At 48.3% G+C, this 16194-nt stretch overlaps 1 protein-coding gene across 2 annotated transcripts in view; it reads right to left on the bottom strand.

Annotated features, from left to right (window-relative positions):
• The window catches only part of LOC146209858 (uncharacterized), a 192040-nt gene that overhangs the window by 88861 nt on the left and 86985 nt on the right, over positions 1 to 16194 (bottom strand). Inside the window, exon 1 of one of the 2 annotated variants that reach the window (XM_084604520.1) lies at positions 5667 to 5818. The exons of the other annotated variant lie outside the window; for it this stretch is intronic. Within the exon in view, the coding sequence (XP_084460646.1) occupies positions 5667 to 5804 (138 nt within the window). The 5' untranslated portion in view covers positions 5805 to 5818. Of the gene's footprint in view, positions 1 to 5666; positions 5819 to 16194 lie in introns of those variants that run through there. 2 annotated transcript variants of the gene reach the window in all.

The raw sequence follows: 16194 nt of genomic DNA, 5'->3' as shown, positions 1-16194 counted from the left end.
ACTGTGAGGGCTTTCTTGATTGCGCCAATGAGGGGGGCAGGAGGGCTCTTGGGAGGGCTATAGAGGTTGAGAACAAAAAGGGTGTGTGCTTTTCGTGTGCGGGGTAGGAGTTCCAGCAAGAGACCATCCACGCCATCCACCTCAAGAGGGTGTTCGACCGCGGTAAAGTTGTGGTGCACCAATGACGCTACCCTGGATTGAGGCTGGGTGGAGGGCTCGCAAGTAGTATAGTCGCGGAGCTTAACCGAAACAAGCGTCTCCTGCAGCGCTATCACTACCGGTATCTCGTTAGGGGATGGGGTAGATAAGTGAAGCTGCAGATTATTCCGCTTTGTGCGGAAACCTCTGCAGTTCCACTGCCACACGCTAAGTCCGCTGTGTGGACTTCGTTCTACTGGTATATACCAAACTTTTTACGAAAGCGGATACGACGAGGATGCACCGATCCTTTGTCTAAAGCATCGGCTGAGACTGACAGCTACCCGGGACGCTTATTACCAAACCATATCCCGTAGGAGCACTCGAGCAGACGACGCTCTGGGGCGTGATTTTTCTGAGCAGCGTCACCTAGCGACAAATAGTGGATGTAGTGTCTAAACGAATAAGAAAGCATTTAAAAGCCTCTGTTCACGTCGTTTTTGTGGCGCAGTGGGTCAACAACACCCATCTACCCGGGACTTCTCGCACGCTATCGTTTTACGAATGCGGTCAAAGCTAGCCTCTGGCCGTCCCTGCCGCTCACACCGAACATGGATAACCGTGATCAGCCACCGACGTCTGTGCTGTGTTGATCGTCGCATCATCGCATTGCGCTTGTGTGGCGCAAGCACATTCCAAGTCGTCACCGCATAATTAGAAAACTTTTCGGAGCCTACCGAGTGCAGATTTGAGGCACGCTTTGACCGTTAATGGTGAGCTCGCCCGCGGCCGGAGTCGAGCGGCGGCGGCACTCTCCGTGGCTCGTCCTGCGCGCTTCCGCAGGCGGCGGCGAACTTGTGGGGGAAAGATTGTACGGAGAGTTCCAGGGACTGCATTGCCGTCATCCGAAGGCACCGAAAATCCGTTCAGTGCACGGATTTTCGGTGCCTTTTTACTGGTGAGGTGCAGCAACTAGACACAAGTGTACCATAAGGCAGATAAAGCTGGTAATTGACAGCCAGGAAGTAAAACAGAGAAGAACAAGGAGAAAAAAAAGCTAAAGCAATAGGGATAAAGGAACATATCTCTGTAAACGTTCTTTATACAAGCTTATTGGAGAAAACACGCCATAATGAATTGATTGAAGGTGTCCGAAAAACAATACAAAGAAATCACCACATTTACTTAAATAAGACTTACTTTGCAATAGGGCAATGTTCAGTGTCAAAGAATAGGATAGGATAGGAAATACGTTAATTTCTCTATGAAGGTCTTTTGCTAGTAGTAGAAGAGGTTCATCTTCCGTCTTCTCACAGGGTCGGTGCCCCTATTCCAGGACTCCGCTGAGCTTCGCTGCTCGCTGGGCTTGCTGGATCAGACCTAGTTGGCAATCCAGATCGCCGCTGGAGAGCCGGCTCTCCCACTGTTCCGCACTCAGGTCTTTACAAAAGCTATCGTTATTTCTAAATTGCCACGTGATGTGGTATAACGAAGGTTTGCTACCACACGACGGGGCAGGCGTCCCGTTATTGTGACGGGTAAATTTTGCTTAGGATATGAAGGTTAGGGAATGTTCCTGTCTGCAGTCTTCGCAAATACACTGCCTCTTGTTGTTTAAGATCGCGATGAGGCGGCGGATAGCGGATCCGTACCCCCCCCATAGTAGTTCAAAATGTCTGAGTACGTAGGGCCGACTCGCTCGTGTAGATCGTCCGATTGGGAGGAAGCTCGGCTCGTGTACCCTCGAGCTACCTCATCGGCGCGTTCGTTCCCCGCTATGTCGGTGTGTCCTGGCGCCCAGTAGATGTTGTGTTTGACTTTTGATGGGGTCGCGCTCTGGAGGAGCCTGAGTGCGGCGTCACCTATGTCGAAGAATAAATAAATAAAATCTACAATAACTCTGTATAAAAATGAAGACTATAAGCACATAAACATCCACCAGAAACAATGAACACATCGGTTGGAATTTACGTGGAAAAAAGGAAAGCTGGCCAGCACTCTTATTAATGCCAGCATTCAAGGTATTGAATTGTATATTAGGTACGACTCGCAAGCTTCCCTGTCATAATGTGTCCGTAGGCCATTATTGATGATGCCGTCAAAAAAGCTGCAGCGCAAGATCATCGTACTATCTTAAATTGCAAGAAGCCTGCGCAATCTGGTTTCCAACTAAGTTAATCTTATCCTACACAGCATCAGCCCCAAACGTCCAATGCTATTCTAAAAAAGTACCATACTATTCTTCTCCGAAGCGAAAAACGGAGAATCCTACCCCCTGTCGTGTACAGAAGGGCGAAAAACATCACAGACATAGTGCCCTAATCGAAATTAAACTATAACAACGTCTCAGGATGTACAGCGTGCAATAAAGATCCCTGTAAGGCTTGTCCAGTGATAATTACAGCTGCACCGGTCCAAAGCACAGCCTCCTCTTTTTCATTCAAAGTTTGAGGTGACTTTATCTGTGACACAAGTAATGTAGCCTACCCTCTCGAGTGCGGCGTGTGCCATGAGCAATATATTGGGCAAACATAAACGGCTTTCCGATAAGGAATAAATAACCACCGGGCACATATACGATCACTGCCAAGTCTTCCTGTCTCGAGACATGTAATCACAAACGAGCCTTCGTTTGACTACTTCAGGGTGACGCTACTACAATCAGGCTTTCAAACACATTATAACAGGGAAGCTTGCGAGTCGTAACTGATATACAAATGCAATACTTTGAATGCTGGCATTAATTACAATGCTGGCAAGCTCTCCACGTAAATTCCAACCGATGTGATCATTGTTTCTAGTGGTTGTTTATGTGCTTATGATGTAATTTTTATAGATGGTTATTGTTGCTGTTATTTATTTATTTATTCACTGACACTGAACACTGCCTTGTTGAGGAGTGCCACCCTGTGATGTATTCAGAAGTGAAAAGGACTGGGCATGTTTGTTAGACATCGTAAATCAAAAAGACAGCGCCTGTCTTGTGTTATCGTCGTCCCCGTCTTTTGTTGCGGCGCTATCCTGTTTGACTCTGATGTATGCTTGTTCAGGAACAACTTGTTTTGATCATGGGCGCTGTCCCAATGAGTGAAATTCCTATTTAAGTAAATGCGGTGCTTTTTTGTATCTTTTTTTTGGACACTATCAAGAATGAATTATGGCGTGTTTTCTTCAATAAAGCTGTATAAACAGTGTTTACAGTGATATCTTCGTTTCGCCCTGCCGCTTTACCTTCATTTTTCCTCCTTGGTTCTCCTTCTCTATCTTACTTCCTGGGTGCCTTTTACCGACTTTATCTGTCTTATGGTACACCTGTGTTTTGTTGCTGCACGTCACCAGTACAAACGCGCCGCAAATCTCTACACACAACGCAAATGTGTACAACCATCGAGACGGCCCGTCTTCATCTTGGGTTGTTGACCACAAGCCTCGGTTGTTGATTGCTCGCTTCTCCCTTTTTTTTCGCGCGCGTTTCGGCTTTTTTGTTGTGTTTTCCCCTTTTTGCGTTCGCGTGGCAGCGAACTGCCCTATGTTTTCTTGTTTTTTTTTTCGCCCCTCTCGTCAATATCCCCGTCATTTTCCCTTTCTCAGCCTTCTGTGGTTGTCATTGTAAAGCCTTTAAGAAGGCGCCTGAGCGCACTGTAAAACCATTCTTGAGAAAGGTCGTGCTATGACCCGACCGAAACTATTTAATGGGTTAGGTGTGGCCCATACTTGATATTATGTCGTTTCGTGCCGCGCTGTCCACATCTCCTACTCTACCTGCGTAATGCGCACTGAGCTTGCCGCAGTTAAAAAAGTGCTGACAGTTTTTTTAGTGATGCATTCCCCTTATTAGACCTTTATGATACTACCCAGATTTTGGAGCGCCTTAATTGATGACACACAACCCTCAGTGCTACGCTAGTTAGATAAGTAAAGATGCGATTGTTTTCGTGATGCATGCGGTTACGGCGCCTCCATCAGTTAGTGACTTTGACTAACCAGGCAAATGTGTAAGCGCTGAATAGGGCATGCAATATATACTTTGCTTATTATTTTAAGATTGCATTTAAAAGAAGTCAACCTATTTTAAGCCGAGCTCGTGGAACGTTCTCAGAACTTTATTTTTCTGCCTACATGGCCAATTTGCTATCCAAGTTTTTTCATCCGATTTTAGAGATGGAAAAATTTGTTTAATAAAAAATTGCGTAGTAAAAAAATCTAGGGTTCATAATGGTTCCTCGATATTCGTATGCGTTATTAGTGCAGTATAGTACAAAAAGCGGAGAATCATTACGCTTATGCTCGACGAGCCTTCAAATTCTTCCTTTTTCTTTTCGAGCCACACACACTATACTCGCAGTTGTGAATAGCTTCCCGCCTGTCGTGTTGGTGAGGTCGTGGCAGTTGGCATTCAAGTCAGTGAGGGAAGTGAGAATTGTCGCATAAAAACAGCGCTATCCAATCTTCGCTGGCATTTTTGATTGGCGTACGCATTGTGATACGCACCGAGCGCCATTTAGAAACACGAAGGTTATTCTGCATACGATGAAGGCCACCATTCTTTTCTTCGCAATATAATCATGCGTGGACTTTAGGCATTACGTTTTGCGCTTAATTTGATTACGCGCCTTGGCTTATTGTGTGAGCAGACGCTGCTCATTAAAGCTTCCTGGATTGCCACAACATTCTCATTGCGTGTACCCTGAGTCACCTGGCAGTACCATTAGAAACCTATTAGGAACAAGGTTGCGCGGTGTTACATAACTGTAATTTGAGGATAGTGGTGGTCTTAGACAAATGGCTAGGTTTCAAATTTGTTTCCGCTCTGCTGGAAAGCGTTGTAAAACAGATTAGCAAAGGCGATAGTTCCCAACCAATACTCAAGCAGGTGAAAACAATAAGGTGCAAACATGAGCGCACAAACCGTACCTTGATTAGTAGACACCTTGCTTTTGAGCGGCATTACGGTGGTGTGGGGACATTAGAAAGGGGTATTTAAGCGAGCTATTGAGCAGTCGAAGTAAATATGGAAGAAAAAAAATCTGGCGTACAAAGCCTAGAAGTTGTGATCTACACGAATAAATACACTCTGTTTACGGCGCTCGACACAAAACTAACTGCAACAAGAAAGCTCCGTAGACAATGAAAGTGCAGCAAGAATCGCTGCTTTGTTTTGCGATAAGACTCAGTGTGAAGGAAAAGTTTCTTGATTAAATTGAGGTTATATAGCTTCTCGTTCCTTTTTGTATGCTGGATGTCTCAAGGCTGTAACAAAGTACAAATTGAGCACAATGAAAATCTTTCCAGGGAACTGAAACACATTCACATATAAAAGAGCGACACTTGTGAGCGGGAGATAACAGAAAGAACTTAACCATTTTCGCATGTCGCAATAGGCTGCCTTTTGAAGGCATAAACGTAGCGCTAGAAAGCTTCTGCTTATAACAAAGCGGCGAAAATAATTGCGCTGAAAAGTGCTCTTCAAGCTAAAATGACTATGCAGCTGAAAGAAAATGTTCAAGGTTTGTATGACTTTCACGTACCATATTAGCAGAATGGCAGCTGCCTGCCCCTTGGATGCGCAATATTCGTTTCGTCTGCTTGCTAACCCGGGAGATTCTACCTGCACCTCCTACCACATGACGCTGAGTACTTACGGAGTTCAGACGGTGCCCAGACATCAAACACAGGGAATCTGAGCACTGATATCACTAGATATATTTGTGAAGCTGTTCAATCACGTACTGCGCGCGGCGTCAAAGACATCATAGGCATCTTATCGTGCCCTTGGCTCGCTCGAAAACCCCACGTAACAGATATGACAGGTCGTCAACCCGATCGGCAGAGTGATATTGCCGCAACAATGGAGTTATGCGTATCGAGGACTGTTGGCGTTGTCACTTATCGGCGGAGGGATGTCACCACCCATTAGGAGGGTTTCATTTGCTAGATTTCATTTTAGGGAAGTCATGATGATGAACATCGCATAGGTTTCACGTGGCTCCAGTAAGATATGGGACAACATATTTATTAATCGAAATAACAAGTCATTCCAGTTCTTCTGTTAAACTAACATGGCGGTTAGTGTAATGTCGCTTCTATTGGCACAGAGCTAGGAGACTTATATGAAGGTTTCTACGGATAGATGACATTGCTCTTTGCCCGCAAGAAAGCTGCCCCAATCGCATGGAGGAGATTTCACATTTGTTTTAACATTCATTTGTCAGTTCATTCATTAGTAAAGAACTGTTATTTTGCAGAAAAAATGCTAAGATGCATTGAAAACGTCCCCAGAAGTTAATATTTCCTCCCTCTCGTTTTGAAGTGCCGTAATCAAAAGGGGCCAGCTATAGTTCTCAGTGGCGTCACTAGTGGAGCGCGGGCCGTACCAGGTACAACGGTCAAGAAGGTGAAATGGGAAAAATGGGTGGGGGCAGGAGGTCGGCGGTTCAGGCTTAAATAGCAACCAACTAATGTGTGAAAAGTGAAAGATGTGTGACATGCCTGTCGCTATTAGAGAGCAGCAAGTGTTTGATCACCGCGCGCCTACTACAAAAACGATGCAAAGAGAGAGGAATGAATTGGCGGAGGCTTTTAAAAAAGTCCGCAAATGACGTGTATATTAAGATACAGCGTACGCAAGACGATGCCCATGCTGCATTACGTGTGTCATAGCTATTTCGTTCTCAGGGAGGAAAGGTTACTGTTAGAATGGGAGATGCAACTCAGTAGGTTATATTTTCGGTCGCTGTGGCATCAGTACACTTTGCCAACGTTTTGTTCTGGATGTAGGATACATTTTGCGCCATATTCGCAGATGGAGACGCCAGAAGGCAAATGTAACGAATGAGCCACAGTTTGCGGCCGGTGAAAGGATCTGCCTGGTTTTAAATGATTGATTCGAAGCACTTATACCTGATGGGGGACAGAGTAGGCTGAAGGGGTTAACCCGACCGCCCTCTTGACAGCAGACACATGCAGCCCAACGCAATAACTTGATACATAACGAAGCGTTCTCGTTTCATGCAAGAGGCGCTTTGATTTTTATCACGCCCTAGAAACAGTCAACAGCGTTCAAGCAAAAATAAGGCAGCAGGGCAGCTGTTTCCAGTACTCAGAAGTTAAAGCGCAGTGTTTACGGTCTCGTGTGTACAACGAGGTATGCATGATGCCGAACCAACACGGGAGCATTAACAGGAGTTGTTTACTTTCTTGCACAGGCATTCAGCACACTCGAAGGCGCTACTAGCAATGGAAAAGCTGCACGATATGCTCGAATTGCACGTTCGGAAGTACCAGGCTCACACAAAGAGGATGCCCCTGGATTGCACATCCAGTGCACTTATGGGCATCGAAATTTGCCGAGAGCTGGACATATTCTTTTAAAATGTTTGACTCAACGTACCTACGGGGATGTGTTGCATGCATAATTAGTGATGTCACCTCTGAGAGGCCGAGGAGAAACATAGACTTTTGCAGATGCACCAGCTTACCGCTCGATGACATTGCTGCAGCTATTTTGCGCATATGTGAGACAGGAGTATTTGTAAATATGTAAGTACATAAATAAATAATTAAATGCTAAAGCTGGCAAGTAGAGGTACTTCCCTAAGGCCTTGTAATACCATGACATCGGACAATAAATTCTGCTACGTATTCGTGGACCAATATCCTAGCCTAGTATTTTTTACTTGTATTCATTTTAATCTCCATCTAAGACTAGTTGCTTCCGATCTCCTAGTTCTGCACACCATCATATCCACAGTATGACTAATCAATCGTGCTTAATACACAGCCATAAATGACGAAATATTTTGCGGCCTTACAAATATGCTTTTCATTTATATCCAAGCAAGCGTTACGAGAAAGAAGAAGTGTCTTCCTGCTAAGGTGGCTTCATCGCTCCTCTGAAAATTCTTGCCGTCCTTGTAAGCACTTGTCCTGTCTCCAGAGAAGTGGATCTTCTATTTCCGAGGAAGCTCCAGACGTCCTCTCCGCGTCAGGTTGCGAGACCTCCGGCGCATGCTACTCATGCATGATTGCAGCTCAGGTCGGCACGGAGGCTAGGCCTAGTGCTGCCGCTGCCACGCTGGCAGAGGTAGTTTCGCCGGAGTTGCTCGCTGCAACTCCTGCTCTGCCGTCGACACCTCAACCTGACCATCGGCCTCAGGTCCAGCTTGGTGCTCCCGGTTCTTCAGCACCAGCGCCCATTCAGCCTTCCCAAAATGGACAACAGCCCGTAAATGAACTGTTCTCTGGGCGGAGCCCGGCTATGGCCACTCAGCTAACACGACGAGATGCACATCCAACAGTGCGACCTGAGGAAACAAGCTCTCCAATGGACCTATCTGCTCCGCCATCTGTATCAACGAGCACCCGTGCCCCTCACAAGCGTCCTTCGGAAGATAATCAACCGAATTCGTCCTCGGCAAGTGGTGGCTATCAAGGAAAGCGCTCCTGTTTAACTATCGAAAACCAGGTTGCACCTACACCGGGATCGTCATCTTATAAGGTGGCGATTAAATCTCTAGCCAACAAAAGCCTCACCGATATACCAAACAGGATCATCCAGGCCAACTTGGACGCGTGTCTCGGAACCAGAGGTTTTCGGGGCTTCACGGCAAGGAAGAAGTCAAACACTATAGCTGTGTGGCTCCCGACACTTACTGCGGTGGAACGTGTCCAAGCGCTTAGTTATATTTCAGTCACAAGTGAGATCTCAGTGCCTGTGCAAGTGTATCTAGTTGAAGGCTCCGACTTGCAGCGTTGCGTCGTTTACAACGTCGACATAAACGAAGATCAAACCGCCCTTCAACGTGAGCTGTACTGCCCAACGCACCGAGTCATACAGGCCCGACACATAGGAAAGGGGTGTTCCTGCATGATCACCTTGCAAGGCCCTCCGACACTCCCAGCCTGTCTGTACTACTACGGCTGCATATTAAGGCCACGGCCGTATAAACCGAGGGTGGTTTACTGTTATAACTGTTTTCGGGCAGGGCACATGCGCAAATCTTGCCCCTTTGCTACTGCCGATGAAGGTGCGTCTGAAGGAAAAGTTACGTACCGATGCGGCCTCTGCAAATCGGACGACCACGAGATAACATCTCCAAGTTGTCCGACAAAGCAAAAGGCAACGCAGAAGGCTCGTCTTCGGAACACTAAGCGTTGGTCAATAGAGGACATGACACCGGTGCAGACATCCAATCGCTTTGCAGCTCTTCAGTATGATGATGACGAGTGACCAGAGCTTCCTGAGCCCGCTTCGAATGCACCTCCAGCTAAGACGAAGTCTAATGATACGGTGCTCAAGAAACGCCATCGACAACAGCCAATACAGCAGCGTACTGATCTACCAGACGACGATATGGCTGTAGTGGATGAGCAAATCAATCGTCTCTTAGCAGAAGTCTCTAAGCTCCGACAACACCGCGAAATGCTTGCTCGACGTCGGCGAGCTGCAGAAGTAACCGCCAAATCTAGTAATTTCCCAACACAACCGCCTTCATCCCGCGCAACAGGGCCATTTGCTGCCTCTTCCCAGAGTACCACAACACATAATGATAACTCTGCAACATCGCTGCTCCGCTATATGGTCAACCAGTTGTCCAACCTGACATCCGTGATACTACAGCGCTTGGACTAGCACACAAAAATGGCGAAATCCGGTCGTCCTGGTGTACTACAGTGGAACTGTAGAGGCATTTCCACGAAGGTGGCCGAGCTCAAGACCCGACTGCGATTCAACAAACTTCGGGTGTGGGCTATGTTACTTCAGGAAACGAACGCCTTGCCATCTATTCCTGGCTTCAGCGGCTACGTGTCTCCTTCAATGACCGACCGTCGCGTGCAGACTGCTTCTCCCTCGGGAAAAGCGGTGATGTATGTTGAAACGCGTATTCCTCATGTACGCCTTTCTCTCGAAAACTGGTGCACATCATACCAAGAGGTAGTAGCAGTTGCTGCGAAATTTCTGAAAGGAACCGTTGTTCTTGTTTCTTATTACGTTCCACCAGCTGGAGGCGCCTCTTCCCGTATTAATCTTGGCTGGTTATTAAGTGTTCGTCGGCAATACCCCGGGTGTCCAATTTTAGTCGGAGGCGACTTTAACGCCCCTCACCCAGATTGGGGGTATTCGACTGCAAGCCCTTGTGGTAGGCGTGTGCGGGACGCCTTCACTGATGCCCTGTTTGTTCTGCTTAATCACCCTGGGACAGCAACACGGCCTGTGCGTCACATACGTAGTGCTGCCTATGCTCCAGACTTGACGTGGGGGTTGGGCGCAGGAACTCCCTCATGGCACATGGAGCCGGACTGCTTGGAAGTGATCACCACCCTATCCTCATCGGTCTCCATCCCTCCCGTCTCCGCCCTTTACGCCGCAACTGTTCTGTGATAAACTGGGACAGCTTTCGCTCATGTCTCGACAGTATGTCTTCAGATTCGCCGTCAGTCCTTGTTGACCGTATACAGAGAGCACTAAACAGCGCTACGACTACTACATGGATTGATGTAGGTCGACCGGCACCAGATCTCGGCCTGCTTAACTTGTGAGCAGCCCGCCGTCAAGCTGAGCTGGCTGCTACGCGAGACCCTACTTCGGGGCAGGCACGTACACGACTGAATTATCTTACCGCGAAGGCTCGGAGATATGAACGCGATCTCTCGCGACGCCAGTGGCATGCATGGTGTGAACAATTTTCTGATAAATCATCGAATGCCTCACTCTGGCGAACGTTTCGTGCAATGGAACACGGTAGTCGTTCTACTGACGCAGCAGCAACAGCATGCTTTGCGGCTAATCTGTCGCCGGGCGATTTCGCCAAAGAAGCTGCTCGAAAATTTTTCCCAAAATACGATATACTGCCTCCTTCAGCTGTAAACCTTAATTTGGCACGTATCCCTGCAGACGCATGAAAACTACCATCTGCTGCCGACGCTGATGGAATTGCGAGCCCCTTTTCGATGTGCGAGCTGCTGGCTGCAATTGATGATGCGAAACGGAAAACAGCGCCCGGCCTGGACAAAATGCAGTATGAGGTTTACAAGAACCTCAGTACTGCTGCACTTCCTCAACTACTAGACACCATAAACAAAGTGTGGCTTGATGGTGTCGTACCCGAGAGCTGGAAAACCGCTGTCGTGATCCTTATTCCCAAACCTGGGAAGCCTCCAACGGACCTCGCCAACTTACGACCAATCTCCTTAACATCAACGCTTTGCAAGCTCGCAGAGAAAATGCTAGCCACACAACTTTCTTGGTGGCTTGAACAGCACGGTTTTTATCACCCTGCTCAAATGGGATTTCGTCCATACATAGGTACAGAGGACGGGTTGGCTGTCTTGGCATCAGCAGTTCTATCATCTACCCGCAGCCGCAATGTACGTACCATATTAGCAATGGATGTTGAAAAGGCATATGACAACATCAGTTATGCTGCAATCCTAAATGCCATTGACATGCTTCATCTCCCTCCGAGAGTACGCACTTTTGTCGCATCATTTTTGGACGGAAGAAAATTTGCAATACGTCTCAGCGGTGACACTTTTGGTTCATTCGTTTCACTACGTGGCGTGCCCCAGGGATCAGTATTGTCTCCGACGTTGTTCAATATTACTTTCATTCCATTGGCGTGGCGCTTACATGATATCCCTGAAATCAAGTTTTTGCAGTACGCAGATGATATCGTGGTATGGAGCACTCACCATGATCTTCTCACTCAAGAGGCCGCCCTTCAGTCAGCATTAGACGTAACCTCTGATTACGCATCCTCCATTGGCCTTCAACTTTCTGTGTGTAAAACTTCATACACGTCAGTCGCCAACCGCTGGGGACGCCGTAAACTTGCCTCAAATCCAATTCGTCTCTATCAGGTACCCCAATACAAGAAAGTTCGAGCCTGAAAATTCTGGGCTTAACAATTCACCAATCAGGATCAGCGACTGCTTGGCTCTCTCAGGCAAAAAAGCAAGCACTTCAAACTATAAGTTTAATAAGAAGAATTGCACCTAAAACGGGTGACGCTGGCTCGTCTGTTGCACGCCAGTTAGTGAGGGCGGTTCTGCAGCCCCGTATTGTTTATCAGGCCCAGTTCCAGCATCTTACAAGGGCACAATGGGATCGCCTTGAAACCGTAAATCGAGAAGCTATGAGGACCATAACATGCCTCCCACGAATCACACCGGTCGTAGCGTTACAGGAGAATGCGCAGCTCAACACCATCGATGAACTGGTACAGCAGCGTCGTGATGCTCGCAGACTCAAGGCCACTTTGTCACATTCCACGCAAGCACTGAGGGCGTATGCAACGTCACACATTATTCTTCAGCCACCTGCGCCAGTTCTCCCTCCCTGGAAATTTATACAGTTAGGAGACAACAAGCCAACTGACATCCGCAGACCGACGTCTGCCAACTCTGCATCGTTGCTACGCCAGAGATTTGAAGAGCAAGATACTAACCTGCCTCAAGATTCCATAGTAGTGTACGTAGATGGAAGCCTGCAAGGCTGTGAAGCCAAAACGGCAATCTACTGTCCACGGAGACCTAGCCTCAATCAGACAACTACGTTTCAGCTTTCGGAACCACATACATCTTTCTGCGCTGAGCTTGTGGCAGTTCAGGAGGCACTCTGCTCCGTGACTTCTATAACCGTGCTCCCTACAGCCCACGTTGTCATCCGCACTGACGCACTTCAAGCAGTACGTCTGCTCCGACGTGTCAGCCGCTGCCCTAAAATTTGCCAGGACATCCACCAGCTTGCGGCGCGCATCCCACAATCAATACGCATTGAGTGGGTCCCACGGGATCTGCTGCCTTCCCCAAGTCAAGCTGATTTTGCAACCCGCCTCGTGAATCAAGACACATCAATCACACGGCTTCTCGAAGTCGACGACGCTACCCCTTTTGTCAAGAAAGGAGCACCTCCGGCGCCGCACACGTGCACTCCGTGTGCGATATCCTTTCCCCGCGGTCTCACCCGTGCAGAGGAGGTTGCGCTTAGGAGGATCCGGGTCAGTGTTGTCCTTACACCGGCTGTAACTAGGACGTGGTCATACTTCCAACACTTATATCCTCGCCCAGGATGCCCGATCTGTAACAACGAAGATGTCGAGGCCGACATCCACCACTTGCTGTGGGACTGCCCAGCACTCAAGCCAACATGAATCCGGCACCTGAGCATAGCTGGCCTTTCAGCAACCAATCCTGCCTCATGCGTCACTTGGACGCAGGAACCTCATTATCGCTCACTTCTGGACTTCATAAAATCAGCCAACCTTTTTCCATTCATTTAATCATTTATTCATCCTTCATCTCATAGCCTACTGATGCCCTGAGGCAATAAAATTCGACTAAAAAAAGCGTTATTGTTGCCCATGTGAGTTGTGGCGTAGACAGTTTCGCCGCACAAGACCAAGTACGTAGATCTAAACTGAAAAACACATGAACAAAATATGTGCGTACAGGCGTATGTAACGGTCTGACTTCGCGCAGGCTGACCCATTTAATCGTCTGGATATCCGACCATCCTGAGTTTTCCACAGGCAGCCACAGGCGGCATTTGAGCCTTTTGCGGCACTTGTCGGACTTGTCAGATGAGAAATGAGAAGGCATCCGAGAATATCGGCGCATACCGAATCGCACACAACACAGGCGTTTGGAATTTCCCACTAATTGTAGCACATCGGCGGCTTTTGATCCTTTAAAGGGTACATCGAGTGGTATTCTAATATCGTTTGTGAGGCAAGCTCATTTATATCTGCGGGAAACCAGGAGTCTTCCTTCACATCCTCCTCGCATGCCCTACTTTCTCACAACCTCCATCCTTACCTACAGCGGGGTCATACTGGGAGGCTCTCCTGGCCAGCTGTGATGACTATAGTTATTTACAGTGGTCCTGGGTCCAAGCTAAGCATGAGCTAAGCAGATTCAGAATATAATTGTGAGCATATTTATTTAAAACAACTGACTCCGTTTCGCTTACGGCAGGTCGTCACTAGGATGCGTCACGGCGTTGGTGGGTTGGTGCACGGGCTCCAAAGAAGGGCTGGCTGTTCGTCCCGGCCAGGTAGTGGAATACCGCGAGTTGCCGCTGCTTCCTTGTTTTCAACTGGTGGGGGGGGGGGGATGAGTTGCCAGGCGAAGAGGCAGGATGACAGGGGCCAAACGTTGAACGGAAGCTAGACTTCGGGCTCGCAAGTCGTGGCGCAACCCCAGTCTTTGGCCCTGCTCGTCTTCTGTTCGACCGTCTCATCCGTTCTCTCCGCTCTCCCGTTTGCCTCCTGTTTTTAAGTGCTTTCGGACTTTTAACAGGTGGAGAGCTGTCGGTGGCATCCATGACCGGCGCCCACTGACTGACCGGCGCCCACTGCCTCGCGCACGTGGGCGAGTCGTCACGGGTTGACCGGTTTCCGCGGCCAGCGGCTGCCTTTGTTAGCTCCCCCGCGGCTTTTGTCCTTTCGCTTTTTCACAGGTGAAAAGCAGTCGGTGGCTGTCCATAAGTCACTTACCGGCGTCTCGCGCACGTGCAACAAATATCGCCATGTCAAGATTTGGGCCACTCGACGCAGGTGCGGCGCAGTCAGCAGTGTCCATGAATCACTGGCCGGCGTCCGTACCTCGCGCATGCCGGTCTGATCTGATCTGCGGCCGGAGAAGTTGGCACTTCGAAGGTTTCAATTTTTGAGCCAGCGGCTTGCAATCTGATCATCTGCTCGACTGCCTCCAAGTGCTCAGCAAATGTGTTGCTATAATTTATGATATCGTCCATGTAGACGAAGCACCTCTTTCCCAGCATACCAGCCACAATTACGTCCGCTGTTCTCTGCCAGACGGCAGAGCTGTTCACAAGTCCCATCGGCATGCGTCGCCACTCAAAATGGTCAGATGAGGTGTTAAAGGCGGTTTTCTTGACATACTCCATTTTGATCTGCCAAAACCCAGATGCCAGATCGACAACCGTAAAATATTTGGCTGATCCTAGCTGAGCGAGGGTTTCCTGTACTTGTGCAGGGCGGTAGGGGTCTATACTCGTAACAGAATTCAATGGCCGGTAATCTATTACCAATCGAAATGAACCGTCGGGTTTCTCAACTAGTAGCGCCGGCGCTCCCCACGGAGATTTGGAGTGCTCACCAATGCATTTTCTCGACCAACTCCTGTACATGCCTATCGATTTCCTCTCTTTGGGAATAAGAAATTCTATAGGCCCATTGGCACACTGGCGGAAAGTCGCCGGTGATATTCCTGTGATATCCCGGTGATATCCCTCCGCACCTTCACAAGTCCAGCTTTAATGCCATGAATACATCGGAGTAACAATGTAAGAGACTCTCAACTATTTATCGCTGGTGGCTCTCGACATGAGAAAGAGGTCGATATCGGGAATTGCTTCTTTATCTTTCCCTTCACTGAAGAGCCTTCTGGACCAAACTGCGGCAGCCGTCTCATCCACCTCAGCCGTAGTAAATGTAGCTACGTTTTTGTTTTTCGGCGAGCGGAGCTCTTCTTCCGAGTAGGTACACAAGCGGACAGGAACGCTTTTCTTCGACTCAACAGGAACAACACAGCCCGCCACACTTAGTTCTATTGCGAGCTCTTCTAAAGGCTCAAGCACTCCTATATGCCCCTCGTTATTATGAGCCGAAACTGCGCCCACACATATTATCTCTGACCGTGGTGGAACCACTGCTTCTCTGGGTGTCTGAAGACCAAGTCACGCGTGTTTTGGCGAGTCATCTGCGCGCTGCTCTGCATAGTCCACCCGTGCAACATACTCAGACGCTCGGTTTTCCACTGGTATCAAATTCCCGTGACACGAAAGGCAGTTCTGGCTTAGTATGAGGTCGATGCAATGTTGCCGCAGCATTTTCTGACTCACGATACCCGCTGTCTCATCCGGTAGCGACACAGCGTCGGAACAAATGTAGCTGTGATGGTCAAAGCTCTCATTTTCGATAGAAAAACGGAAAAGTACAGGCCCCCAGTTCCGAGATCCGCTCCTGTGATCTCGACAAACCTTAGATTAGGATATTCTCAGGTTTCATGCACCTGCCTATCTCCCTTCCTCGT

This window comes from Amblyomma maculatum, chromosome 1 (assembly GCF_055883805.1).
Source record: "Amblyomma maculatum isolate TAMU_Amacu chromosome 1, ASM5588380v1, whole genome shotgun sequence".
In the NCBI taxonomy this organism is placed as follows: Eukaryota; Metazoa; Arthropoda; class Arachnida; order Ixodida; family Ixodidae; genus Amblyomma; species Amblyomma maculatum.
This window is presented reverse-complemented; position numbering and strand designations above follow the sequence as displayed.